Genomic DNA, 27,262 nt, shown 5'->3' on the forward strand with positions numbered 1-27,262 from the left:
CCCACCAGGTGGCGCCCCACTCTCAATTTTGCTTTTTTTTTTTTTTTTTTAATTATTAAAAAGAGGATTCTCAGCCCTGGCTGGCATAGCTGGATTGAGCGCCAGCCTGCGAACCATACAATCGTGGTTCGATTCCCAGTCGGGCACATGCCTGAGTTGCAGGCCAGTTCCTGGCAGGGGACTCATGAGAGGCAACCACACATTGATGTTTCTCTCCTTCCCTTCCTCTCTAAAGATAAATAAAAAGAAGAGAGGATTCTCTCTAAATGTTTGTTTGTCATCAGTCCAGCACCCAGATTAAGCCCCCCACTTGCCTGCCCTAGCCCCAGCCTTTCTCAAGATTGGTACTCGGACCTGGCTGTTGTGGCTCCGTGGGTTGGGTGAGGGGAGCTGTGAACCAAAAGGTTGCCTATTTCCAATCAGGGCACACGCCCAGATTGTGGGCCAGGTCCCCAGTTTGGGGGTGCACAAGAGGCAACCACACATTGATATTTCTCTCCCTCTCTTTCTTCCTTGCCCCCTCTAAAAATAAATAAATATTTAAAAAATATAATAAAATATGTATTCAGAGGTTGTTCAGCACCCGTAGGTGGGGCTGTGTTGGCAGTGAGAGGCATTAGCCCTCTGAGAAGCCACATACAATTTTCTCCCCCAAGGAGAGCCAGGGTGCTGGAAGCCAGGCCAGAGGTCATAAACTCGTCCCATGCCAGGAGATGAGGGACGAGTTCCGTAGGAAGGGTTAGCCAGGGCTCCGACGCATGCCCAGTCCCCAGGGTAAGGGGTCCTCTCAGGTCCATTGCTGTTTCTGCAGTCACTCAGCCATCCACTCCACTGACTTACTGAGTCTCCTGTGTGCCAGGCACAAAGATGGAAAAGCATCAATGGTTACAAAAGCACCAGTGGTTACAATGTAGCCGTCTCAGAACTGCTGCCAAGTGGGGTCTAGGAATGAGTGGTATTCCAAGCTTATTTGGGAAATTTAAGACGTTTGATAAGATTGAAATTCTGGGTGGAATCAATCACAGGTTAAGAAAGGAAGTGAAAAATCAGGAAACTCTGTGGGCTGTGGCCAGATTGTGAAATGTGCCCTGAGAAGAGATGGAGCCCGACCCTGTGGGGGAGGCTGTGCAATAAACAACCAGGTCTGTTTTAGAAAGATGCCACAGCACAGAAAAGTCGAGTCAATGGAGAGAGAAAGACCAGCTGCAAAAACCAGTTTTGTGGTCTTAACCCCTGTGGGCTTCGTTTTCTTCCTCCTTAAAGGAGGAAACTAATTGAATATATCACCTGGGTTGTTTGGACGCTCAGATGAGAATATATAAAAAGCATAGTAATAACAATGATGTAAGCAGTGGTCCCTGACTTTTTGGCAGCAGGGACCGGTTTTGTGGAAGACAGTTTTTCCACCGATGGGGGCGGGGAGGATGGTTTCCCCGGACGATTCCAGTGCCTTACATTCAGGCTCCCCTCCTGCCGTGCACCCGGTTCCTAACAGGCCCAGAAGGTACGGTCCACTTCCCGACTTTGGGGACCCCTGATGTAAAGCATCACTAGGATCCATTACAGGCTGTTTTGCCTAGTGGTTGAGGACATGGGCTTTGCTGTCTCTTGGACCTGGGTTTGTGTTCTGGCTGTGACGGGTAGCATATTTTTAATGTAGGCAAGATTCTCTGTCAAGGAGGTTTGGAAAACAGTGACTGGACTCTGCTTTGTGGTGTGTGGGAGGGTCAGTGGGGCCCCTGAGGGGCGATGGTCCCATTCTCTGACACGGAGACCTCGGAGGGCTGAGACAAAGTCTGAACCCAGCTTTCGACGGGACGCGTGTGCGGTGGACACGGGCAGGACTCTCCGGATGACCAGGTGAGAACTCATGTCAGCTCCAGGCCAGCACGGCTCTCCTCCAGAGCTTGGTGGGCGCTAATACGGGAGGGAAGAGGAAAAACCGGGCCAAGCCAGAGACTGGAGGAACGCTCCGGAAGGCACCCCCTCCAAGGCTGGACCGGAGCCGGGCAGGCGGGGTGGGCAGGGCGGCCCCAGATGTGGCAAACTTCACCCAGGCTGGATGTAGCGGAAGGCCTGCGGTTGGCTGGGGCGTGCGGGCGCCTTCCGCCCTGTCCCGAGGAGTAAAGAATCCGAGCTGCGAGTCTGGCGCCGACGGGAAAGGGTGGCCCCAGGGTGGTGAGCGAGACTGAAACAGAGATGGCAGGAAGCCGGGAAGAGCGAGTGGGGGTGGAGACCGACAAGGGGAAGGGAAAGGGCGGGTAGGAGGGGTGGAGAGAGAGAGAGAGAAAGAGAGGAGGCCTGAGGGGAGGAGAGAGGGGAGGAAGGGTGGGAGCAGGAGAAAGAGCGGAGGACTAGGACGCAGCGAGGAGGCCGCGGCGGGCGCAGCAGGCACTTTGGCCGGGCCGCCCCCGCGAGCAAGGCGCAGCCATTCCGCTCCTCGGGGCGCCGCCGCCGCCGCCACCGCGCCCGGGGGCCATGCTCCCGCCACCCCCGCGCCAGCCGCCGCCCCAGGCGCGCGCGGCCCGCGGTGCGGTGCGCCTGCAGCGGGCCTTTCTGCGCAGCCCGCTGGGCGTGCTCCGGCTGTTGCAGCTGGTGGCCGGCGCCTCCTTCTGGATCACCATCGCCACCAGCAGGTACCAGGGCCCTGTGCACTTCGCGCTCTTCGTGTCGGTGCTCTTCTGGCTGTTGACCCTGGGCCTCTACTTTCTGACGCTGCTGGGCAAGCACGAGCTGGTGCCCGTGCTGGGCTCGCGCTGGCTCGTGGTCAACGTGGCTCACGACCTGCTGGCGGCTGCGCTCTATGGCGCCGCGACAGCCATCATGATCGACCAGACCCAGAAGCACAGCTACTGCAACCTCAAGGATTACCAGATGCCCTGCGCCTACCACGCCTTCCTGGCGGCCGCCGTCTGCGGCAGCCTCTGCCTGGGCCTCTACCTGCTCTCGGCGCTGTACGGCTGCTGCCGCCGCTGCCAGGGCGAGCAGGAGGTGGCGTGAGGACGCCCCGCCGCGGGGCGGGGGACCGCGAGGAGACCAGCGCCCCAGCCCTTCCTGCCGCCCCGCGCCGGAACGCTCTGGCGCCCTCCCTTGCTCTCTGCCTTCCCGCCGCCTCCCGCGCCCGGGCACCCTGACACGCAGTTCCCGCCAGAGGGCAGCGCCACCGCCCCGAGTCCAGGCCGCTGTGCGGGATGCGCCGTCTCCAGGAACCCGGGCAGGGCTACGCCCGCGGGACGGACGCGCACTCAGACTGGCCCAACGCAGGCGAGACCTCGCGATTCCTCTTCCCCTTTCCTGCTAAGATCGAGACGTGGACAGGCGCCGCGTAGATCCGGGGGAGGCTCCCAGATCGTTAGCAGTCTTCTGGCTGCGCCCCTGCCTCCTCCCTGCCGCCCCGCCGTGGGAAGGACACTCCCTTTCCACGGCCGCTCTTCCAGCCGTGAGTGCTGTAAAAGACGAGCAGGCAGTCGCCAGTGGAGCTGGGGACAGGCCTCTGCTAGTCCCGGAATGAGCTTGGTTTTAGTTTGGGATTTTGCGGGCAACCTGCGCAGCCCTTTCCGGCCCACCCCTCTGTACATTGGTGTCTTGAGGTGGGGCCTATCTCCAAAGGTGAGGATGGATGGCGAGGGCCTGTGGGCTCTATTCTGGCGTCTGCCTGCTCCACCTTTGTCCTCGAAGTTCACGGAGGCCAGGCCCAAACGCACACTAGCTTCCCAGCCTTCCTCTCGCAGGCTTCTGCTCCATTGCCATCTCCCAGTAAGTTTCTTGCATTAGGGACCCCACCCGACGGCCCGGGAACGTTAGGGTGAGCCCCGTTCAATTTTACAGATGGAGCCCTAGAGCTTGCTCGGAAGAAAGGCCAGAATAACACGAGAGACCTGTCTCCCAGCTCCCAGTCTGGCGCTGTTTACAGGAAAGCAGCGGCTTTCCCTGGGATCCTGGCGCAGGAGTTACCCTCCAAACGAGGGTTTCCAGGCCAAATGGGTTTGTCAAAGGCGCTGCTGCTCCTTCACTAGCGGATCAAAGGCTCTGAGAAGCTCTGCTGTAAAACAAGAGAGCAGTGTTTACTGCCTCTGGGCCTGGATCGGATTCTGCCACCTTAGGGTATCCTGCAGTCCCGGCTCCCGCGTTGCGTCGTCCAAGGGGCCCCACCCATAAGCTACGGTCTGTTTGAAGATTCGGGGTGCTTGCTCTTTCCCTGGGGCTTTCTCTGACAGAGGGAGGGCCCATCCGATGGGAAAACAGCTGCTGCGAACAGGCCAGCCTGAGGCCTGGGAACTGGTGGGTTCGAACATTCCTTTACATCTTTTGGGAAACAAAGCCAAAGTTGTCCAGATGATTTCCCAGTCAAGGCACCTACCTCACCTGTAAGAGATCTTGGCGCTACCTGTAAGAGATCCTGGTGCTGACTCCCGGTCCCACTCGCCAACGACAGAAGAAAGCTCTCTGGAGCTGGGGTGAGCAGCTGGCCCAGCCGCTTCGAGGTATGACACTTAATTGGTTTTCTGGAGGGTCCTAGGCCTGTGGACAAAAGTGCAGCGCTCCGCCTTCTCTAAAAGTTAGACGTTTTTATCCGGAGAGCAAGTTGGTGGGGTGCCATTAATCACCACAATGTTTGAAGAGTTGTGACTGTCCAACCTTTTCTGCTAAGTCCTTCAAAGGTCTGCTCTTTGAACAAAAAACTCTCCCCCTCTCTGGACTGGAAACTAGAATAGGGGAGGCTGGAACGTGTCTTCGTGAGCATGTTGTTGAGGCTTAGGTGGAGAGGTGTTCGATTTCTCTGCGGTAGGTTTGAAGATGTGGGTGGGTGGGGCCTCTTCTGGAGCATCCGCACTCACCGCAGCACTGCCCTGGCCCTCTGTGCACCAGGCACCGCGCAGGGCACTCGGACCTGCTCATTTCATCCCCTCACCACCCCCGTGGAGGTGCGCTCTGCTACTATGTCCTTATTCCGTCTGAGGAAAATGAGTCACAGAGAGGTTGAGTAACTTGAGCAAAGTCTCCCAGCTGGTGAAGGGTGGAGCCAGGATTGGAACCCTGGCAGTGTGGCCTCTTCAGGACCAGGCCATACTATACAGATATACGAAGGGAGGGCAAAAACTAATTTATTTATAAAAAATTGTGAAGTTTACATTTCAGTCATCTTCTAATTATTCTCTGTTTGATGCAATGCACCTATGGACGTTTTTTTCCCCCACTGCTCAAAGCAGTTTTTGAACTTGTCAATTTTGATGCCTTTTAGTGCTTCTGCTATTTTTTGTTCCAGCTCTTCCCCATTGGCAACATGTTTACCTTTAAGGACTTTTTTCATCTGGGGAAATGGGAAACAAAAAAAATGTCACTAGGGGTGAGATCTGGTAAATAGGGAGGGTGTGGCACAGGGGTCTTGCCAGTCTTGGTCAAACACTGCTGAACACTCCGCACGGTGTGGGCAGGTATGTTTGTAAATCACCCATCATGAAATGGGCAAACGTGTTCAGAGTCTTCAAAAAAATTTCCCCGAAGCAGAATGCAGCCTCTCACAACAATGCCAGCTGGCACACTGCTACAGATGGGTTCCTGGAACACTCACCTAGTGGGGAAAGCCTGTACTACAAAGGGCTTCTGGAAGATAATTTTGCTTTTATTTAGGTCCTTCCTCATTGTAGCAGGGGGCCAATAATGTTAGACATGGTTATTAAACATGGTTATTAAAAATAATTTAAACTGTGGTAAGATATACATGAATTAACCATTTTTCAGTGTACAGTTCAGTGGCACTAAGTACATCCACATTGTCCTATAGCCATCGCAACCATCCATCTCCAGAACTTTTCTCGCAAAACTGAACTTTGCACCCATTAAAACTGTGGTGGTCTTTGTTTGCTCTGCTCTGGGAAGTCCCAGAACACTGAGCCCTGCAGTGTCTCAGTTAGGCTGGCATGCTGCCTGCGTACTTCCGGCAGGGCAGCCGGTCCCTCAGCGGCCACCGCTGTGCCGGCAGAACCTGGGCGTGGGTTTTGCTGGGACACCTGGGAGTGCCTCGCCAACCCAGTGACTTCGGTTCTTCTGTTTCAGGTTTCCGTGTGGCAGGTGCCGCGGAGATTCCTGGGGCCTGCTTCCTTGGACGGGCAGTACCACTCTGGTCTGCATCAGCACCGGTTTTGCCATGGGGAGAGGGAAGGATTGCTTTCTCATCGACACCATCCAGTTGACGAGCCAAGATGGGTGAAGACTTGTTTTGCCCCAATGTAAGAAAAACCCTGATTCTCTTTGTGCTGCGACTTGGACATGAGATCCCAAACACCTGGAACTGAGCTGCGTGCCTCTGTGCCCGAAACAGTGGGTTTTGGCTCCAGCTTTTGTCCCTTTTGTTAGACGACATCTAAGCTGCACCCTCAGCCCAGACCCAGGCCTCTGAGGACGTCTTCTGAGTGCCCCCAGCCCATGGTGCTTTGTCTGTGGTCAGGTGACCTTACTCAGGAGTAGATTTCTCCTTGGCCTTCTTGGTACCTTGTTCATCCAGATGTGCCTGAGACACTCCAGTGCTTACTGGCTCTTCCAGATGTGCCTTCAGCTTGGCCTCCAGCTGCTTCTCCAGATGTGAGAAGGATATGTAAGATGGCCCTGCACCCATCCCCTCCTCCCGCTCGAGGCCCTGTGCCAAAGGAGTGGCCACCTGACCTGGCCCAGAACTTCTGGATACTGCAGGCAGTTTCATTGGCCTTTCTCTCTGGACTGCAGGACTCAGTCTCACCCAAGTCCACTGCTCCCAGTGTGGAGTCTGGGATCACTCGCAGACCAGGAGAGGGCTTTTCCAGCATTCTACAAAGGCCAAAAGACATCGTGGGAGGGGTGATGGATGGTAGGGAGAGGGGACCAATGTGCCTCATTTAAGAGTTCAGTGGTGATTACTAACATGCTTTTCTGAATAAAGATTGGTTTGTCTGACCTCTGTGAATGTGTCGTCTCTCCTGGCCCCTGCAGGGAGCCCCCGTGCCAGGTCCCCCGTCTCCCTCCATTTTCTCATTATGCCACATGGCTCTGTTGTCTGCCTCCCCGGCTTCGCCTTTCCTTCTGGGAGGGAAAGAAAAATGAGTTCACAGCCCTGACCGGTGTGGCTCAGTGGCTCGGGTGTCATTCTGCAAAGGTTGCCAGTTTGATTCCCGGTCAAGGCACGTGCCTGGGTTGTGGGCCAGGTCCCCCCCAGTGGAGGGTGTGGGAGAGGCAACTGATCAGTGTTTCTCTCACATTGACGTTTCTCTCTCTCTGTTTCTCTCTCCCTTTCCCTTCTCTAAAAACAAATAAATAAAATCTTTAAAAAGATGAGTTCACGGATTCCCAGTGCGTTTAGGGTAGGACACAGGAACCAGATGGGGGGAAGACCTGCCTGTGTCTGTCCCTAAGGGAAGCCGGAGGGAATCCCGGGCACTCCCTTCCCAGCTTCCAATGGGCCCTCTGTCTGGGAAGTTCCACTGCCTGATGGTCAGACACAGAGTGACCGTGGGTACGGAGCCAGAGGGCCCTGTTGTTCAGCCCCGTCACTTCACGGAAGGGAAGACAGCCCCAGGGTGGAGTGGCAGCAGGGGCAGGAGTGGGTCCTTTGGAGCCCAGGCTCCGGTTCCCTTCCGGAGAGCACTGTGCCCGCTCTGGTGTGGGCTCCTGGACACACCCCACCCAGTCGTGTCCCCCCCCCACACACACACACTTCTAGCCACAGCCACAGCTTGCTGACGAAGGACCTGGAAAAGGTGGGAGGGGAGTCAACAGATTTCCTTTCTGGCCCTTCCCTCCTGTGGCCTGGGCCTGAAGTCTGCAGCCAGGACACAGGATGCTACCAACAGATCTCGAAACCCACTTCGAACAGCTGCAGGCGAGGGTTTGAGGCCGTGTGTGCTCCACACTGGCTCTCCTCCCCGAACACATGCACCCGCCCCCTCCTCTTCTACTTTGGATTTCCAGAGTGGGGGAAAATGCCACCAGCTGCCAAACACCCTGCCCTCCTCCCTTTCTCTCTCCACGTCTATTCATGAATTTCACCTAAAATGAAAAGTGGCCTCCGTTACTACAAAGGCTAGCAAGTCCCCTGCTCTACTCCAGCTCAGTGAAATATTTGGCAGTTGGAAATGTGCTTCTACTTGCACTACCTTGTATGGTCTTGTCGGCAGTCTCAGAGGTCGGCACTGACATTCCCATGCGGCAGGGAAGCTGGAGCCCCGGAGAGGAGAAGGGCCTTGTTCATGGCCGCACGGGCAGTGGCAGGGACTGGAAGGTAGATGTTCTCTCACTACCCTCGGCTGCTGGTGCTAAGCCCTGCGACCCCCTGTGAAGTTTAGGTGGAGGTTGGGTTTCCCACCTGGAGACAGTGTTTGGGAATGGTCTAACCTGACATCTCCTGTCTCATGCTGGGGGCGCGTTGAAATGAGCTACTCCTCACAGACGTCCGTGAGCCCGTCTGAGTCTGGGGAATCCAAGTGGTTTGCTCATGTATGTCTATTACTTTTCCTGCTTTTCCAGGGATGGGTGCGGGTGGTCGGGTGAGAAAGGAGAGCCCTAACACTAATATTTTCAGGGAGACGAGGAAAGAACAGGGGTATGATAGAGAAAGGTCCAGTTAACACTACGTTTTTATCATTTTGTTTGTTATAGCAGTTATATGTGAAATAAATACCAGTATGTATCCATTAAAATATGATAGAGATACATACTCATTAAAAAATTAAACTGTTCAGAAGTGCACAAAGTAAAAAAGAGAAGGCACTCGATCATCCTAATTTCACGCTCTAGGGACAAACCATTGTTAATTGTTAACTCTCCTTCCTTAATTTTTGTAACTAGTTAAATGTACATGGATGTGCACACACGTCTGTGTATTATGTGCATTCAAACTCTTCTACAACTTGCTCCTTACTGTGAAGAATAATATAGTTCTGACCCTGTCTATACGTTAGATGGATGTAACCATGTAATTTACCCTTTCTAAATGTCCATAAGAATAGTGTGGGACTGCATGAATTTTGTGGCTTTTCTGGAACCTCCTAACTTTCTCACATTGGTTGACTCTGTTCCTTCCTTGGCTCTTTCTACGCCCACGCAGCCAGGAGAAAGGGAGGGACCCCTGGGCGGTTGTATGCACTTCATAGTCTTGGGGAGTCGAGTTAGTGGGGGCAGCAGGAAAGAGGGGAGGAGAGCCTGAGACTCTGGGGGCCCTGTGGGGCAAAGGAAAGGTTTGCTGGGGAGGTGGCCAGAACCCAAGGAGAGCACCCGGGCATAGCCAGCAGGAGGGTATAGTCGGCCACACCAACCTCATCAGCCTGGAAGTTACAGGCTGGCTTCTCATCTCAAAGCCCCTTTTGTCCTCCGTGTTCTGTGATCCTTCCTTTGAGCTGGGTGGCTTTTTGGAATCTTGCAGGCACCAGAGCTGTGAGGTTCCTTCCCCAGCAGGAGGTGAGGGAGAGAAAGCTCCCAGAAGCAGCCCCTCTGGCTTCATACCTGTCTCCCCCTTAGGTGAAACGCTGGTTCTCCTTTCTACACCTCAGGAGGTGCTCTGACCTCCCAGTTAAACGCTCTTCTGAGTCAAGGTTGGGAAGAGGGGAGAAAGGGAATTAACTTTATGAGTGTCTACAGTGAGCCAAGAACGTGATGAATATTTTAGCTGGCATCTGTGATTATCCACACAAGCCTCTGAAGTATTAAATACCCCCATTTAACTGAGGTGGCGATTCAGGCTCAGGCACTGGATCTGTCCAGGGCACTGGACTGCAGAAAAAAAATTTAAACCCAGATCTCTGTTATTCATACCATGCTGTTTCCGAGGACTTCCCAGCAGACAAACTGTTTCTCCCAACCATCCAAAGGCTCCGCCCAGACCTATGCTGGGCTTTGTAATAGTTATAGCTTGCGCTAAGGCAACAATAGCTTTTCTCTACCGAAGACTGTAGATAATCGGCCTTTTCTCTACAGAAGACTGTAGAGAAAAGCTATAGCAAATCTGAATTATGTCAGCTTCTTTCTTCCCGGTTTATAGTGAAATTGGACAGTTACCTTTATGTTTCATCAGCCCACTGTGCTGAGGTTACTCTCCTGGGCCCTGGAGACAGTCCCCTCTGTCTGCCTGGTGTTAGAAGGGTGTGTAGCACCACCCCTCCCCCCAGCACTCCTCCCTCTCAAGGCTCGGTGCTATAGGTGAGGCCGCCCGACTTGACCTGAACTTTCGGACACTGAGCCTCTCAGCCTGTTGCAATCTTGCCCTATACTCTGCTGTCTCCTTCCGTGCCCCCTGGGCAGTTAGGTGAGCTCGGCCTGCTGAGTAAGAGGAGAGCCTAGTCTCTTACTTGCCATATGGCCTTAGGCAACTTACTGAAGCTCTTTGCATTTCACCTTCACATACTAAATGGGGACCACACTGCGTCTGCCTCGCTGGGCTGCTGAAAGGGCTTACGGAGGTCCTGGGCCTAAAGCAGAGTGCTTGGCGATTGGTTCCCTGGACCAGCAATCAGCAGCACCGCCTGCTGGGAGCACTTCGTGAGACCACGTTTGTGAAATGCGAGCCTGAGCCACAGGAAGTGCTCATGATTGTTCATTCTCTTCTCTCCCACTTTGGCCTGGCACCCTCCCCACCTGGGGAACGGCAGTCTCACCTCGGATTGATCCCTCAGCTGTTCTCTCATGTGTCCGGATTTTAGCTTTCTTGAAAACGTGGCCTAGAAGTGTTAAAAATTATTGTTACCTACCCAAAGGTCGAAGCTTTTTCTCTACAGAAGCCAAGGGCCTTCTTCGTGCTCCCTTTTCTTCCCTTTTGCAGCCCCTGGGCGATGCCTCTGGGCTCCAGGCAGCTCTGCCCCCTTTCAGCGTGGGAGGACTTCCTGTTCCCTGTCCCCGGGGCTGCCCGTCCGTCTGGAGAGGTGACCTGGCCAGGAGCTCTCAGGTGTCAGCAGTGGCATGTTCGCAGTCTCCCCTCATTCTGTGTTCGTGGGGTCTTTTATGATTACACTCAAATGAAAATGTGTTCAGGCACGAGGGGCACTTACAGGAACAGCTGTGTGCTTGGCTTCTGAACTAGCCCTTGCGTATCTGGGCATTTCACAACACGTCTTTCCTCACTTCCCTGGCAGACCCTGTTGTGCGTTTCAGCCTTCTCCTCCTGGCTGTCCCTAGGAACTAGTGATCCTGCTGGGTTTGCTTTTCCTTTTAAGTTAAATTGATGAACTACCTCAGTGATTGTAACGTAGGCTGCCAGAAGACCAAGGTGGTGGGGTCTTTTTGCAATGACTATGATAGTGATGATAATCATGACTAAACTGTCGACAATGGCATTAATAGTAATAAAGATTACACAATGCCCCTACCTCCTGTATTCACAGTTTGCAAAATATTTTCCTATTCATTATTTACGTCATCCTCATAGGAACAGATAACAGAGTGTATATAACACCTGCATTTCATGGATGAGTTTTGGAAAGGCAAAGTGGTTGCCTAGATAGTCCTTTAAAAAACAAACAAACAGTTATTAGGGTACACTTAATGTACGTTAAACTGCACAGAGTTTAAATGCGCACTTTGATGAGCTTTGACATATGTATACACTTGTAAAACTATCCCCACAGTTAGGACGGTGAACATGTCTATAATGCCCTGGAACTTCCTTGTGCCCCTTCCTAAATTCTCTCTTTTCTCTTCTCATCTTCCCACCCCAGGCAGCCACTAATCTCTCTCTTGTGGCTGTAGAATAGTCTATATAAGTGGAATGTACTGCATGTGTTCTCCCCCCCCCCACTGCCCTCCAGGGAAGAGGGTAGTGTCTGGCTTCTTTTTACTTAATTATTTTGAGATTCATTCATGATATTGTGGTGACAATAGTTTATTCATTTTTATCACCGAGCATTATTCCACTGTATGCATGTACTATACTTTTAAAAAACCGCCTTATTTATTTACTTTTAGAGACAGAGGAATGAAGGAAAAAGAGAGGAAGAGAAACATCAATGTGCAAGAGAAACATCAATCAGTTGCCTCTCACTCCCTCCCAACCAGGGACCTGGCCCGCAACCCAGGCACGTGCCCTGACCGGGACTCAAACTGTCAACCCTTCAGATCGCAGGCTGGCTCTCAGGCCATGGCACCACACCAGCCAGGCCAGGCTGTAATTTATTTCTCCATTCACCACTGATGGACACTGTATTGTTTCAAGTTGTTGGTGTTTTGCAAACAAACCTGCCATGGACGTTCATGTACAAGTCTCCGTGTGGACACATGCCCTCACTTCTCCTGGGTAAATGCCTAGCATGGAGCAGCTCAGGCGTGCGGTAGCCATGCTCTTTTTATTGTTTTTAAACTGACTGTGTTCCAGATGAAACTTCTTGTGTGTGTGTGCTCTTGCCCAAGATTTGTATCAGGGATGGTAATTCTGGACTCATAGAATTAATTGGAAGTTTTTCTATTTTGTTCTATTCTTTGGAATAGATTAATTATATAATTTTATTAATGGCTTTAATAAAAATATGTTTCCCCCCAAAAACTGGGCCTGATGCCTTTTAGGAAGTTTGTTGTTAATTCTTTCCATTTCTTCATGGATAATTGGTCTATTCATTTTTTTTTTTTTTTGGTAGGTTACCTACTGTCCTTCCATTGGTGGCACATTTATTGGAGTTTTATCTCCCATTCGTTCTCCCGTCTACTTCTCCAAATTAGAATGAGAACCTTTCTTGGGAAGAATTCCAGAATTCACCTCTACATTTCTATGAAAGGCATGTAATAAATAGTCATTTAATGGAATGAATAAAATTGATGCTTAGCTGCTGTAGCAGATACACCCCAACATTTCAGCAGCTTAGTATGAAAAAATCCATTTCCGTTCCTATGTCTACTTCTTCCTCGCCTAACTGTGCATTGTGTCCATTTCAGGTTAGTGGAAGGCTTTCTACCGTGTGATGTCTCTGGGCTTCTTCTACTCTGCAGTCCAGCCACACCCTCCGCGCTGAGCTGCGGTTTCGGAGAAGGGTGAGAGGAGTAGATTTCTAATTTTTAATGCCTTGTTCTAGAAGTGACTTCACTTCCATCCTGTCTTTAGGAGAGTCACATGACCCGATCTATAGGCAGTGGGTGGGGGGATTCTGGGCAATGTAGTTTTTGGCTGGGCATCTGCTACCCAGCTGCGTCTTTATACTGTGGAAAGAGAAACAGGACTTTTTGGTAGACAGCTAACTCTCTTTTACAGGAGGCCACAAGGTTTTCATTGCCTTGCTCTGCATGACTCTTTTCTCTGCCCGATGTTTGATGAATGGTTGTTTTCATGGCTGCCAAGAGCTGTTGAGTAAGAACGTAACTGCAGGCATTCATTTCCTTGCTGTGTTTGTCGGACAACTCGGTGTCTCACAGCTGGGAAACTCATTACTCATGAGTACTTCTTTTCCAGGTACAAGAACATAGAGCTGTATTTACTGAACACTTTTCCAAGCAAAGGCAGTGAGCTATTTAACCCCCAATACACTCAAACACTAAGTTTAAACACTAGAAAAAGTCCAGATATTAAAGAGGATCTAAAAACACATAACAGTCAAGTATTTCTTTCACTAATCATTTATTTTAAACATTGAACATAATTCATGTAACATGAAATTTAACACAACATAGCATAGACATTCTCAGGCTTAAAATGTATAATTCAATGGTTTTAGTATATTCACAAAGCTGTGCAACTATCACAGCTGTGCAATCCCAGAAAATTTCCACCAACCCACAAAGAACGCTTGTACTGCTCAGCAGTCACTCTAATGCTTCCCTCCCCGCAGACCCTGGCAGCCACTAGTCTACTTTCTGCCTCTGTGCGTTTGCCCGTTCTGGACGTTCGCTTCATGTAAATGGAGTCACACGGTGCGTGGCCTCTGTGTCTGCGTCTTTCACACAGCATGATGTTTCCAAAGGTCGTCCATGTTGTGGTGTGCACAATACTTTGCTTTTTTATGGTGAATAATATTCCACTGAATAGATATATCACACTTTGTTTATCCATCCTTCTCTTTTTTTTAAAGTTTAATTGTGGCAAAACTTACCATCTTTGGACCACTTTTTAAGCACACAGTTCATTGGTACTAAGTGTGTTTACATTGTTGTGCAACCATTACCATCGTCCACTGCCAGAACCCTTCTCATCTTGCAAAATGGAAACTCTGTCCCCTTAAACACTAAGTCCCCATCCCCCCTCCCTCGAGGCCCTGGCAACTATTTAACTTTCTGTCTCTGTGAATTTGACTAGGCTAGGTACCTCATGAAAGCAAAGTCATATAATATTTGTCTTTTTGTGACTGCCTTATTTCACTGACAATTAATGTCCCCAAGTTTCATGTTGTAGCCTGTGTCCGAATTTACTTACTTTTTAAGGCTGACTAATAAGAGTCCATCGTATGTAGGTACCACATTTTGTCAACCCATTCATCCGTTAATGGAAACTTGGGCTGCTTCCTCCTTTTGGCCATTGTGAACAATGCTGCCATGAACACAGGTGTGCAAATATATCTTCGAGGCCTTGCTTTCAACTCGTCTGAGCGTATACCCAGAGGTGGCATTGCAAGATCATATGGTAATGTTTATTTTAAATTAATGTTTAATTTTTTGAGGAACTGCCATATTGTTTCCATAGAGGCTGCATCATTTACATTCCCACCAACAGTGCACAAGGGTTCCGATTTCTCTCCACCCCCCACGAACATTGGTTATTTTATGATTTATCCATTTATTTTAAAGCAAGCATTCATTGAGTATCCACTACACCAAGGCTCTATACTTGGCAGAAACTGCGGCTGCCAAGACATTAAGTCTCAGTCTCTCTGCTCTCAGGAACTCAGAGTACAATGGGGGAAACGATCACATTCAAGAGATAGATTTACATGTAAGGTGACAGCCTGGCAGGATAGCTCAGTTGTTTAGAACAGTGCCCCGATATGCCAAAGTTGAGAGTTTGATCCCTGGTCAGGGCACGTACAAGAATCAACCAGTGAATGTATAAATAAGTGGAGGAGTTACTTTGGGTAGGCCTCACAAAGCCCTGACATTCAAGCTGGATATTAACAGGTGAGTGGGAGGAGGTCAGGTGGAGGGAAAGGGCTTTCTAAGTTGAAAGCACTTAGTAGGCAGCATCCAAGATGGCCTGCAGGGTGGCCCCAGGTAGTCATGCTCTTTTTTATACTCCTACCATTATGCAATGGGACATGGGACACTGAATGGGCCTGACTCATGAAACCAACAGGACTTTGTGAAAACGACAGTGTGACTTCTGAGGATGTATCACAGAAGACCTGTGGCTGCCTGCCTTGCACCCTCTTGGACCTCTCGTTTCGGGGAAGTCAACCACCTCATCATGAAGACCCTCCAGATGCCTTCTGGAGAGACATAAGCAAGAAGGAACTAAAACCTCTTGCCCGCCAGTCAGCATGAGAGCACCAACATCGGCTGCCTGCCCTGTGAGGCGGCCATCATGGAGGACAGACTGCGGCCCTGCAGGACATCTGACCTAACTGCCTGAAGTCCCTGAGGCAAAACTGTCCACCAAATCCCGCGTGATTTCCTGACCAAAACCACCCAAAAGCCAAAACTCAGTGTGAGATAATATATATTTATTATTGTGTGGAGCCACTAAATTTTGAAATAAGTTTGACATAGCAAGTGATGACTAATACAGCGAGAAGTGTTAAAAGATCTGGTATACAGGCAGACCTCAGAGATGTTTAAGGTTCAGTCTCAGACCACTGCAATAAAGCGGGTTGTAATGTGCTTTTTTTGCTGGTGGAGGGTCTTGTTTTCCATTTATTTAAAAAAAATCTGTTAAACGCAATAAAGCTAAGCGTAATGGTATGCCTGTACTGTGAAACGTCGTGACAGACCACAGCCAGGAACTCAGAGTTCAGAGATGATTTTGAACCGCCAAGTCAGTGTAAGAGTGCACAAGGGAGCCATCTGGTGGAGGAAGGTGTGCTCAGCTACTCCCTTCGCTTCCCACTCCTTTTTCTCTAGTTTCTTTTACCCAATGTTTCCCTCTAGAATTTCTCCGAGAGCCACAGTGAGGTTTATGGGCAATATGTGGGCCCTGTACCCTGTCACTTATAAATACCAAGACTGACCTCTGAAAAATGTCAATTTAAGGTATTAATTATTAACTTCTACTATTTTATTTTCTCCCTTAGTTTCTTTCACCTACCCAGGGGAAAGCATCAGTGGCACCAGGATTTGAGGCAAAGAATGAAGACTTAGAGTGCTGGAGGAGGGAGAGGAGGAACTAAGAGAACTTGATTGTAAAAAATCAGAGTTAGACCTCGGAAAGCTGGCCAGTCTCTAATTACCAGGGAGCCTTTGCTCGGTGTTGTTGGTCGTGACTGTTGTTCCTTTCTGGCCCTAAAAAAAAGAAAACAACATCATCCTAGGACATGCTTATTGATATTTGAGAGAGGGGAATGGAGGGAGAAAGAGAGGGAGAGAAACATCATCATGAGAGAGGAACACCCATCTGTGTCACCGTGCCCAGAACCTGGGACCAAACCCCCAAACTAGTCATATGCCTTGACCAGGAATCAAACCCGCCACCTTTCAGTTTATGGGACGATGCTCCAACTGAGCCATACCAGCCAGGGTTCATCCTGATTTTTGGAGGCTTCTTGTATCTTCTAATTTTTACCTTCCCAGCCCCTGCCAATTGTCTAAGAGTTCTTGAATAAGATCCCTCAATTCCATTGCTGCCAGAAGAGAGAACAAATAATACCACTAATCACAGTCAGCCTGAGGCCAAAGGTCCAGACAGACCCGAGGAGGAGAAACTGAAATTTACCTTTGGAGTAAATTACTGATGGTGGTATTGCAGGTAGTTAAGCTATCGAAGGAAAAAGGTTTTCTTCTCTACTTCCTCTAGACCCTTCCTAAAGAGAAGAGGCAGAGTCCAGCTGACAAGCCTGGGCCAGACACAAAGCTGAGCCCATTCCTTTAACAAGTAGGGATATTTTTTAATATAGTTGGTGGTATACATTAGCCCTCCTTATCTGCCGTTTTACTTTCTACTCTTTCACTTACGCGTAGTCAACCACGGTCCAATAAATTAAGTGAAAAATTACAGAAATAGCCCGGACTGGTGTGGCTCATTTGGTTGAGCATCATCCCGAAAGGCCAGGGGTCTCTGGTTCAATTCCTGGTCAGGGTGCTGCCTGGATTATGGACCGGTCCCTGTTGGGGTGCGTGTGAGAGGCACCTGATTGATGTTTCTCTCCCTTCCTTTCTCTCTCTCAGGAAATAAATAAATAAAATATAAATTATAGAAATAAACAACTCATAAGTTTTAAACTGTGTGCTGTTCTAAGTAGTGTGATGAAATCTTGTGCTGTTTTGCTGCGTCCTGCCGGGGATGTGACTCATCCCTTTGCCTGGTGTGTCCACATAGCATATGCTGCTGGCCCATTGGTCACTTAGCCATCTTGGTTATCAGATCAACTGTCATGGTATCACAGTTCTGTGTTCACATAATCATTGTTTTACTTAATCATGGCCCTAAAATGCAAGAATAATGGTGCTGGTGATTAAAAAATGCCAACAAGAAGCTGTAAAATGCTTTCTGTAAATGAAAAGGTGAGTGCAATACAATAAGATATATATTTTTAAAATAATTTTATTTATTTATGATTTTATTTATTTATCTTTAGAAGGGAAGGGAAGGAGAGACGAAGAGAAATATCAATGTATGGTTGCTTCTCATGCAACCCCTGCTGGGAACTGGCCCCTGCTGGGAACTGGCCTGCAACCCAGGCATGTGCCCTGACTGGGAATCGAACTGCGATCTTTTGGTTCGCAGGCCCCGTGCTCAGTCCACTGAGCTACACCAGCCAGGGCTACAATAAGATATTTTTGAGAGAGACCATATTCACCTTACTTATATTGCTACACTAGTTCTATTTTATTATTAGTTATTATTGTTAACCTCTTACTGTGCCTAATTTATGAGTGAAACTATATCATAAGTAGGTATGTATAGGAAAGAAAAACAGTATATGTAAGTTTTGATACTATCTGCTGGGGCTTCAGGCATCCACTGGGGGTCTTGGAACAGATCCCACTTCACCCTCTGTAAAGGGGGACTGACTACTCCATGTGGGATTCTGTCTACATTCTGGCCGTTGGGAGGGAGAAATGATTGCTTCCAGCTGGGGCAAGCAGGGAAGGGGTAGATATTTGACTCCTGCTTAGATGAATGGATTGGATTTGGACCAAAGCAGGAGTGAACAGTATTCTTCCCTAACCTCACAGCACAAACAAAGCAATGCCCAAACAATGGAGGGGTTTAGTTGGCTAAAGTGAAGAGACTCATGAAGGGGAGAAGCTGGGAATGAGGCCAGTAAATTAAGACTAAGATGGGTGGTGGTATGACTGGGTGCACCAGTCAGTTGACACATACGGTTCAAATCAAGCTTCCAGTTGCACGTTGGCTGAGTGACATTGATGAAGTTCTTTAACATGCCTCTGATTTCTCATCCGTAAGTGAAGATAACCCTGATAGGGTTGTTGGAGGAGGGGTAGCTAAGTAAGATACTGCCTATGGAGAGCTTAGTCCAGTGCCTGGTGGCAGGTAAACCCTCAGGAAGTGTTAGCATTACTACTAATGCAAAGCCATCAGGTGTGTGCTTTAAGGGCGATTAACTGACCAACACGGCGAGACGTGGACTGAGTTGGGAAAGGCTTGCACAAGCAAGCACCTGTGCACAATATGCTCAGGAAACAACTGAATGGAACTGTGCACTCTACTAGGCCTCCGAGGTACACAGGTTTCTGCCTTTAGTGGGTTCACAGTCCCCAGGATGGAGAGATAAGTGCCAAAGTTGGGGGTAGAGGATGCAGACGTAAATTGTTCAGTTTAGCGTCTAACTGTACCCTGCTGAAGTCTTTCAGAACGAGGCGGAGGCAGTGTGGTTCGGAAGCGTCTGCTTTCAGGACTCAGCAGGATTTTGCAAACCGTGTGGCGCAGGGGAAGGTGAAGCCAGGGCCCGGCCAGGGAGGGAAACGCGCGCAGGCGCAGTGCAGGCGAGAGCGGTTACCTGTGCCGGAGCGGGCGGAGCTAAACGCGGGAGCGGGGGTCGGGGGCGGGGCGAGCGCGCTGGCGTCACGGGCACGCCGCCGCAGAGCCCTCGGAGGAAGCGGCGGCGGCGGCGGGGGAGGCGGAGGAGGTTCCCGGACTGGCGGCTTCAGAGTGGCATCGGAGAGAGGCGCGCTGTCGGGGTGGGGTGGGCCTGAGCGAACGCTCCGGGGCCCAGCGGCCCCATCGGTGCCCCCCGGCCGTCCCGGCCCCTCCCTCCACCAACCCGGCGACCGGGTAGGTCCAGGTGCCGCCCCCTCCCCACTCCCTCGTCTGCGAGGACTGTGGGGAGTTGGGGGCAGCCACTTGCTGGCCGGGCGACCTTGGGCGTGGCCTTGCTTGGTCCGGGTCGCGGGGCCCGGTCAGGATCCGCGGGCTGCCGACCTGGTGGTCCGGACTTGCTTCGCCCCCTCCTGCGCTCCTGCCTGGCGCCCGCCCTGGGTCCTTCGGTCCTAACTCGGCCTGCGGGGATTTCGGGCCCCCGGTGGCCCTTTTGTCACCCTCCCCCTCGCCCCCCGCCGTTAGATTGCACCCCACTGCCGGGGACTGGTTAATGTTTCTGGACCCCGAGGTCCCGCCCCCTTGTTTTCTGCTTGGCGTTTGGGTGGGACTTTGAAATTAGGCAAGAGGGTTCGAGTTTCCTGTGGTTCTCCTCGTCAGAGAAGGGAGATGGGGCGTTGCGGAAGGTGGTGACTGCTCCGTGGGGCCAGAGGGGCGGGTAGAGGGCTGGAATGGTCCGGGAAGTTGTTGGGACCAAAGGGAGAGGGAAGGGCTGGCGAATGGGGCTGCGCGGGAGTCGCGCTGGGGTCCCGGAGGGCAGGCAGTTCACTCACGCACCGCGCTCTCTGCGAGCAGCGACATTCGCGGATGGAAGACGTAGTCCTTGACTTGGTGGAGCTCAGAATTAAAAGGGGCAGCTTGGGAAGACAGCGGGGAGTGTTACTTTGGTGTGATGAATGATGTCAAGCTGAGCACATGATCCTGGAGCATTGGGAAGGGTCTCCTAGTCGGGACCGGAGGTGTTGGCAAAGACTTCGAGTAAGGGAGGGATATTTAAGGCAAACACCCGAAGTAGAAGTAGGAGTCAACCAGAGGAAGAGTGGGAGAAAAATATTTCAGGACATCAGTTCTTTTGAGACCCCAGGCTGTCTCCCTCCGGCAACCTTGTGTGCTTGGTCTTTACTGTTTGTGCTCTTGAGGGGTCTGTGGGGAAAAGAACATTCCGTGGAGACTCAGAAGAGCAGCGTTTTGTATCTGGGTAATTCACTTCAGCTTGCTGAGTGTTATTGTCCTCCTCTGTGAGATGGACATGCTGCCTGTAGCCCACCTATCTCCGAGGCTGACTGTGAGCACCACGTGAAACAAGGCAAGAAGGGTGGTGGGCCTTGGACGTGCGATGTGAATGTCGGGCATTATTATGGTTGCAGGATGCAGTCCTCGGAGCACGAGGGGTGTGGGTCTGAGGCCAGTCCCAGCGCGATGCCCGAGGCTCCCCTGGAGTCTCCACCTGCCCCTGCCAAGTCCCCGGCGTTTGATCTTTTCAACTTGGTTCTGTCCTACAAGAGGCTGGAGATCTATCTGGAACCCCTGAAGGACGCAGGTGACGGTGTTCGGTACTTGCTCAGGTACAGACTTTGTACAATTGCTCTGACTTGCTGTCTTCCTGCTCTGTAGTTGGCTGGCCATTTAGGCAGTGTGGTTGAGCTATCCTTTCTGCCCTATTGAAAAGAGGTTCTGGGAGGTCCATCGGGCCTCTGGGCTTATTCCAGGCCCACCATGTGTCTCAGGCCCAGCCCAGGAGAGGCAGGCACTGGGAACCATCTGGCCTCTCACCAGGGCTTCTTGGTGGTTGAATAAGCTCATAGGACTGTGAGCTAACCTTGAACGTTGGGCCTCCTATATCTGGAGCAGGCTGTTTTCCCCCATCCAATATTAGCTTAATTTAATAAAATTGGGATATAATTTTGAACATAAAGTAAAGAAATAGAAACATCTATGAGGAATCAGTTACCATTTTCACTAATCCTTTAGGATTATGGGTATCAAATTTTTTTGTTTCTATTCTGTTTTGATTTTCATCCATAATTTTCCTTTTCTCCTTTCAGCTCATTTTATATCTTATGTCAAAGTATTTTAAATTACTGATATGTGCCATCCCACTCCGTAAATACTTCTGTATATTTCTAAATAAGAACTTTTTTCATAAGCAAATTAACATCATAGTTAATAAAAATTAACAATAATTCTGTGGTATCTTCTTCCACTCAGCTCATATTCAGATATCCTCAGTCGTCCCAAGAATATCATTTACAGTTTTTTTGTTTTTTTTTTTTGGCCAAATCCAGTTCCAGACCAAGATTATACATTCTCTGTGGTTACTCAGCCTCTTAAGTATTTCTCAATCTAAAATGGTTTTTGCTTTTATGACAGTGACTTGCTGAAGAGACTCAGCTTACTGTTCTGGAGAACTTCCTACATAGACATATCTGGTTGCTTCCTCATGGTGCAAACTGCAAGTTAGTTTTAAAGGTTGGATTAGATTCAAATTAAAAAGAATTTAAAAAAATTTAAGTGTTCTTTCTTTAAAAAATCCCCATCTGAGGAAATGCTCTTTGATTTTAGAGAGAGAGGAAGAGAGAGAAAGAGAAGAACATTCATCAGTTGCCTCCCTTATGCACCCAACCAGGGATCAAACCTGCAACCTAGATATGTGCCATGACCGAGAATTGAACCTGCAACCTTTTGGTTCGTGGGACAATGCTCCAACCAAGTGAGCCATCCAGTCAGGGCAAAGGTTATATGTTCTTAATACTGCATCTCAGGGGGAATACACAAAACCTGGTTTTCCTAAAGAGCAGGCATTCTTACCCTGGAGCCTGTGCTATTGGCTTTAGGGGTATATGAAGCTCCTGAACCTGAATGAAAAATTATATGTGGGCACGTGTATATTTCTAGGGAGAAGTTTCCAATTTTATCGTAGTCTCATAAAAGACCTTCAACCCTCCAAGATGCTCAAGAGAGGCGGGTAGGAGGCAGAGTAGGAGGCAGAGCTGGGTTAGCATCTAAGGGTGCTTACTGTTGATTAATCATTCTCACCTCAGCGTGGACATAGTGGGAGGTTTATTTTTAACTTTCTACTGTCTCTAATTTCTCGTATTCTTCCCGGAACCCATTTAATTTATGGCATTATCTCTGGAGATGAGCTGGTCAGTGTTCCAGAGCAATATTCTATACTGTTAGGTCACCATACTTTTGGTGCATGGAATAGTGGATAGTATGAGGAGAGGCTCATTTTATAATCCCACTGTAACCAACTCTTGGAAATGAATTTCAGTTCTCTCTAGGAGAGGGGCGGGCTCTGGAGAGCGTGGGGCTGTGCTCTCCGATGTTTTCTACTTTGTGTGCAGGTGTGTATATGTATGTACATAAGTGTGTGTGTGTGTTGCCTTTTTGGGGCAAAACACAAAAGTTAAATTCATCCTGCCCTTCTCTTTTTCTGCCACTGGTCTATAAACCTTCTTGGCACTCGTGTTAGGTTTTTTCCTTTTACAAAATTAGAAATCTAAGGAATTGGTGGGACTGACTAAAGCTGGGTAGAGAAGGAGCTGTCAGGAGCTGCGGTCTCTGTGCCATGGGGAGGCAGAGCGCTGGTCTGTGACAGTGGCTGTCAGATTAGTTTGTGCGTTTGATTGTTCTTTTCTGAGTAAAGAGGATTTGGCTTTGAAGAGGGACCTAATCTTGAGCTCTGGCTGTTAGGTCTGAAGGGTAGAGTTGCAGCAGATTTTTAAGAGACTTCTCCTTTTGGGGATCAGCTACTCCGTAGGTAGGTCTCCATGTCCAAAGTGTCAGTGGAGATGGATAGAATAGGAGAGTATTTAAAATGAAGGGGACTTCAGTGGCTCTGTGGTGCTCTTATTTCTGAAATGGGATTGGCCTTAGACCTGAGCTGCCACTAGATGGTTTGGAGGCCTAATTAGGGTGGTACAGTTGGAGTGTGTTGAATTTTAAGAGAAAGGCAGAGAGAGGTCATTTCATTCCCTTGCTATAACTGTTAAGAAATAAAAGCAGCATATAAATTAGTTAAGCTCACTTAATAACTGAAATACCCCAATCAGAGCAAAAGAAAAATACATTTAAGTTCTGAATATATTGATTACCAGCAACTTACCTATTTATTTTTCTATATGTTTCTCTCCTCCAATGGCTGACCTTAAATATACTGATGCTGCTCTTTAGACTGTAGGTGTCAGGGGCTTGGTGGCTACGCCTGTGCTCCTTTGTCCCTATTACATGTCTTTTATCAGGGACTAAGCCAGCAGTGTTTGCTGGTCCTCAGCAGCTGGGGCTCAGCAGTCCTTGGTCTCTCTTCCCTTTGTGGGGCTTCTCCTTCGCCCTTGGGTGGCGGTGGTGAAAGGTGGGTCTTCATTTGCTCCAGCCTTCCTGTTTACTTAGAGCGTGTTTGCTGAGAGAATGCTACACCCTGGTTTTGTCTTCATTTTTTAATATATTAAAGTGTGTTTCTCTTTTTGAATTAATGTATGTTTAAAAGAAACTCTCGAAATTGCAGAAACAAGAAAATCTTGAGCAAGGAATATATGTTCTTATGAAATTGTAAAAAAACAATGCTATATGTAAATTATATCTCAATAAGAAAATAAAGGAAAATTTTAAAGAAGAGTCTTTGTCACTGTCACCTTTCAGAGAGAATAGAACCTTGCAGAACACAGGCTAACTGGTATTAACTAGGTTTCGTTTGCGCGTCCCAGTGCTGGGGGGGATGTAAGTGTCAACAGGTGGCTGTGGGCACCAGCTCAGCACCGACAGGACTCCCCAATTTAGGGCTCAGTGAGAAGGAAACTGTTCAGTGCAAATTGCTCAGTTGTGATACGGGCTGTGGAAACAGCAGGCTGTGAGGTGGCCCTGGGGCCAGTCCCCTCTCTGGCCAGACAGCTCTACTGGGCCCTCTCTGTCTGCCCTGCCCTGCCGTGCCCAGCCTGCTTCGCCTCGCTCTGGTCTGGTCCTCCCTGCTCTGGTCTGCTCGGCCCTGCTCTGGGCCCTTCTGCTCTGGCCTGCATAGGTCTGCTCCACCATGCTCCAGCAAGACGTCTTCGCTGTTTCAGCTCTAGCCAGGGAAAGACAGTCTTAGGTAGAAAGGGAAAGTGCACTCCTAACTAGGTTTTTTCATAGACAACATTGTGGATATTTTTCTTTTTGGAGAAAGTTCTACAGGTCTTCTAGTTCTGAGAGGATACCTTTTCTCACCCCAGGCTCTAATATGTAACTTGAACTCCTCCCCCAGTTGCCTGTCCAAATGAGAGACCCCCCTTTTCATTTCTCCTTGACACACTGAGCTTCAGACCTCCTTCTTTCTCTTTGTTTTAAAAAATATTTTATTTATTTATTTGTGAGAGAGGAAGAGAGAGAAAAGTGAGAGGGAGAAAAACATCAATCAGTTGCCTCTTACAGTTCCCAGCCGGGGACCTGGCATGTGCCCTGACCTGGAATCAAGCCTTCAGTCTCTCAGTTTGTAGACTGGTGCTCAACCCACCAAGCCACACGAACCAGGGTGGGTCCCCTTGCTCCTGGTTTTAATGACTTACCTGTGTTGGCTCATCTTCCTCTTCCTACCTGGAGGAATGGCTGGCTTATTTTTGGTGACCAGAATGCTCTGTGTTGTAGGTGGCAGACACCTTTGTGTTCCTTGCTGACCTGCCTGGGCCTCAACGTCTTGTTCCTCACTTTGAATGAGGGTAAGAACTGCTTCCAGGGGCTGGGTTTTTCTTTCTTTCTTTCTTTTTTTTTTTTTGTGAGTGAATGAGGGGAAGAAGCAGTCCTGTGTGAAAGAGCCACTGGTCTGGCCCTAGAGTTGGCCTCCTTCAGTGTCTGCAGGATGTCAGAACACGGGTTCGAGAGAGACATGCTCTGGCTAGAATCCTGGCAGGGCTGGCATTGTGACTTAAGGCCTTTTTCCATCTCTGGAGGGAGGACAGGAAGCGCTTCCCTCAGAGGGTGGTTGGAAGAGTGAGATAGATGCTCTGTCTATAACACTTAGCTCTGTGACACGGAGTAAGCGGCCAATCTATTGCAGGGATTCATGGTTTTGCTTTCCATGGTGTCAACCTACTGTGTGCTAGCACAGGGTTTAAAAATATTTTCAAAACTATTAAATGGAAAATTCCAGAAATAAGCAGTTTGTGAGTTTTAAATTGAGCGCCAGTCTGAGTAGCCTGCTGGAGTCTCGCCATGCTGCTCTGTCCCTCTCAGGATGGGCATCGTCCCTTCGTTCAGTGTGTCCCTGGTGTGCACGCTGCCTGCCACATTCGCAGAGGGCTGTGAAAAAAGCCGAACCCCTCGGGAAATGACAGAGGACAGGAACCGACTGTTCTGAGGAGCCGGGTCCTTTATTCCATGTGTTCGTTCTTCCGTGGGACCCACGTTTCTCAAGTGCCTCCTCTGTTTCCCAGGGAGGTACGTGGACCCAGTGGGTTGAAAATAAACCCAATTTACATGAGACCTCCCACTGATGCCCAGTGGGCTCTTTGCTTGGTTGAAACTCAGATATCATTCCTAAGCTGTTAAGTTCCTCTGATCACATTTCCGGACTAAATCGGTTTACACGACATATTTGACGAGCACTTGCTCTGTGCCCAGCACCCTGTTAGCCTGCCTTAGGCGCATCGAAGTTTCTTTGGATTTCCTCTCAGCCTCACCATTTTCACTTCATAATGGTCTGGGATAGTCTGAACACCGAAGGAAGGGTTTCCAGGGGCCCAAAGGTCAGACTGTCAGCCATCAGGAGGCCCCCCCCCCCCCCCCCCCCCCCCCCCGCCAGGCTCCGGGTACGAAGCACCAACTGTGTGCTAGTGAAGGTGCTGAGTGTTAAAAACACGGATCTGGTGCTCTGGCGCGGCCGCACGGACAGTCCCAGCCCGACAGAGTCTGCATCTGTGGACCAGGCGACAGCCGTACCTGTGACTGGTCATGTGATAAGTTGTGAGGGGAAATGAAGCTGGGGCTCGGAGCTGGAGAGTGGCGGGGAGACACTGTTTCTTGCCGAACCCCGGAGTGGGTGAGGGAGTGAGTGCGTGGACCTCTGGGTGGGCGAGGCCCCGGACCCTTGCTGCCCGTTTACCTACCTTCAGTGGTGTTGATCCCACAGGTGCGTGGTACTCGGTGGGTGCCCTGGTGATTTCGGTGCCCGCCCTCCTGGGCTATCTGCAGGAGGTGTGCCGGGCACGGCTGCCGGAGTCTGAGCTGATGCGCAGGAAGTATCACAGCGTGAGGCAGGAGGACCTGCAGAGAGTTCGCCTGTCTCGCCCCGAGGCTGTGGCTGAGGTGAAGAGCTTGTGAGTATGGAAGGGGCTGGGGAGGTGAGGGACAGTCACAGTCACGCCTTCCGCCACACTGGGCGCACCAGGCACTGTGTTAGGCAAGCCACCGATGGCATTTCCTTTCATCTTTTTAACAGTTCTGGGAGGTAGCTACTGTTATTATCCTGCATTTGTGGATGAGGAAAAGGGCTTTGGCAGCCGGGGACTGACCGAGCTGGGGTGAGGATCTGGGTTCGGGTGGTTTCACAGCTTGTGTTCTTTTCACTGGAGAGACAGTTCGGGGTCTTGACTTAGCATGTGCTTGCGTGAGCCGCTGCCTAAGTTCCAGTCCCAGCTCTTACCGTTATTTACTGTGCAGCATTGGGCAAGTTGCTCAGCTTTCCTGTGCCTCAGGTTCTTCATCTGTTAAATGAGGTAATAATGGGCTTATCTCATAGGTGGTTGTGAAGATTAAATGAGTATCTGGTACCCAGGAATTGTTCAGTAAATATCAGTCATTGTCACTGCACTATGGAGAAACTTCTTAAATGTGACAATTAATACTTCTAAAAATTGTTTTAGTTTAGAGACTGGAAGGGGGGAGGGACAGGGGGAGAGAGAGAGAGAGAGAGAAACAGTGATTTCTTGCTCTACTTATTTGTGCACTCATTGGTCGATTTTTGTATGTGTCTTGACCAGGGATCAAACCTGCAACCTTGGCGTATTGTGATGCTGTTCTAGACAAGTGAGCTAGCCAGCCAGGGCCAGAGAGGAAGCACCTTAAGACTGTTGAATAATATTAACATGACTTTAACAGCAGCTGCCGTGTAGTGAGCCCTCCCCGAACTGGGCTTTCTTGACCCACGGTGGG

General features: G+C 49.9%; 2 protein-coding genes and 1 long non-coding RNA gene across 7 annotated transcripts in view; all 3 read left to right on the top strand.

Moving 5' to 3' along the window:
* Positions 1 to 1,176: 1,176 nt before the first annotated feature.
* On the top strand, positions 1,177 to 6,930 carry MARVELD1 (MARVEL domain containing 1). Its single transcript, XM_037138962.2, has 2 exons — positions 1,177 to 4,484; positions 6,058 to 6,930. The coding sequence occupies exon 1, from the start codon at positions 2,479 to 2,481 to the stop codon at positions 2,998 to 3,000; it is 522 nt and encodes a 173-aa protein (XP_036994857.1). The 5' UTR covers positions 1,177 to 2,478; the 3' UTR covers positions 3,001 to 4,484; positions 6,058 to 6,930.
* Positions 6,931 to 8,401: 1,471 nt separating this feature from the next.
* On the top strand, positions 8,402 to 12,685 carry LOC128626959 (uncharacterized). The gene is made up of 3 exons (XR_008391073.1): positions 8,402 to 8,466; positions 11,923 to 12,250; positions 12,588 to 12,685. It is a non-coding gene; the product is annotated as an uncharacterized LOC128626959 (long non-coding RNA).
* Positions 12,686 to 19,125: 6,440 nt separating this feature from the next.
* The window catches only part of ZFYVE27 (zinc finger FYVE-type containing 27), a 39,134-nt gene continuing 30,997 nt past the window's right edge, over positions 19,126 to 27,262 (top strand). For 2 of the 5 annotated variants that reach the window (XM_037138963.2, XM_053662453.1), the window contains exons 1-4: positions 19,126 to 19,318; positions 20,509 to 20,706; positions 24,761 to 24,831; positions 26,241 to 26,427. In XM_037138963.2, the coding sequence (XP_036994858.2) occupies positions 20,510 to 20,706; positions 24,761 to 24,831; positions 26,241 to 26,427 (455 nt within the window). In that variant the 5' untranslated portion in view covers positions 19,126 to 19,318; position 20,509. The remainder of the gene's footprint in view (positions 19,319 to 20,508; positions 20,707 to 24,760; positions 24,832 to 26,240; positions 26,428 to 27,262) is intronic. The other 3 variants (XM_053662454.1, XM_037138966.2, XM_053662456.1) reach the window with 3 other exon arrangements.

Source organism: Artibeus jamaicensis, unplaced genomic scaffold (assembly GCF_021234435.1).
Source record: "Artibeus jamaicensis isolate MK-2021 breed Jamaican fruit bat unplaced genomic scaffold, CSHL_Jam_final contig_252, whole genome shotgun sequence".
Classification (NCBI taxonomy): domain Eukaryota; kingdom Metazoa; phylum Chordata; class Mammalia; order Chiroptera; family Phyllostomidae; genus Artibeus; species Artibeus jamaicensis.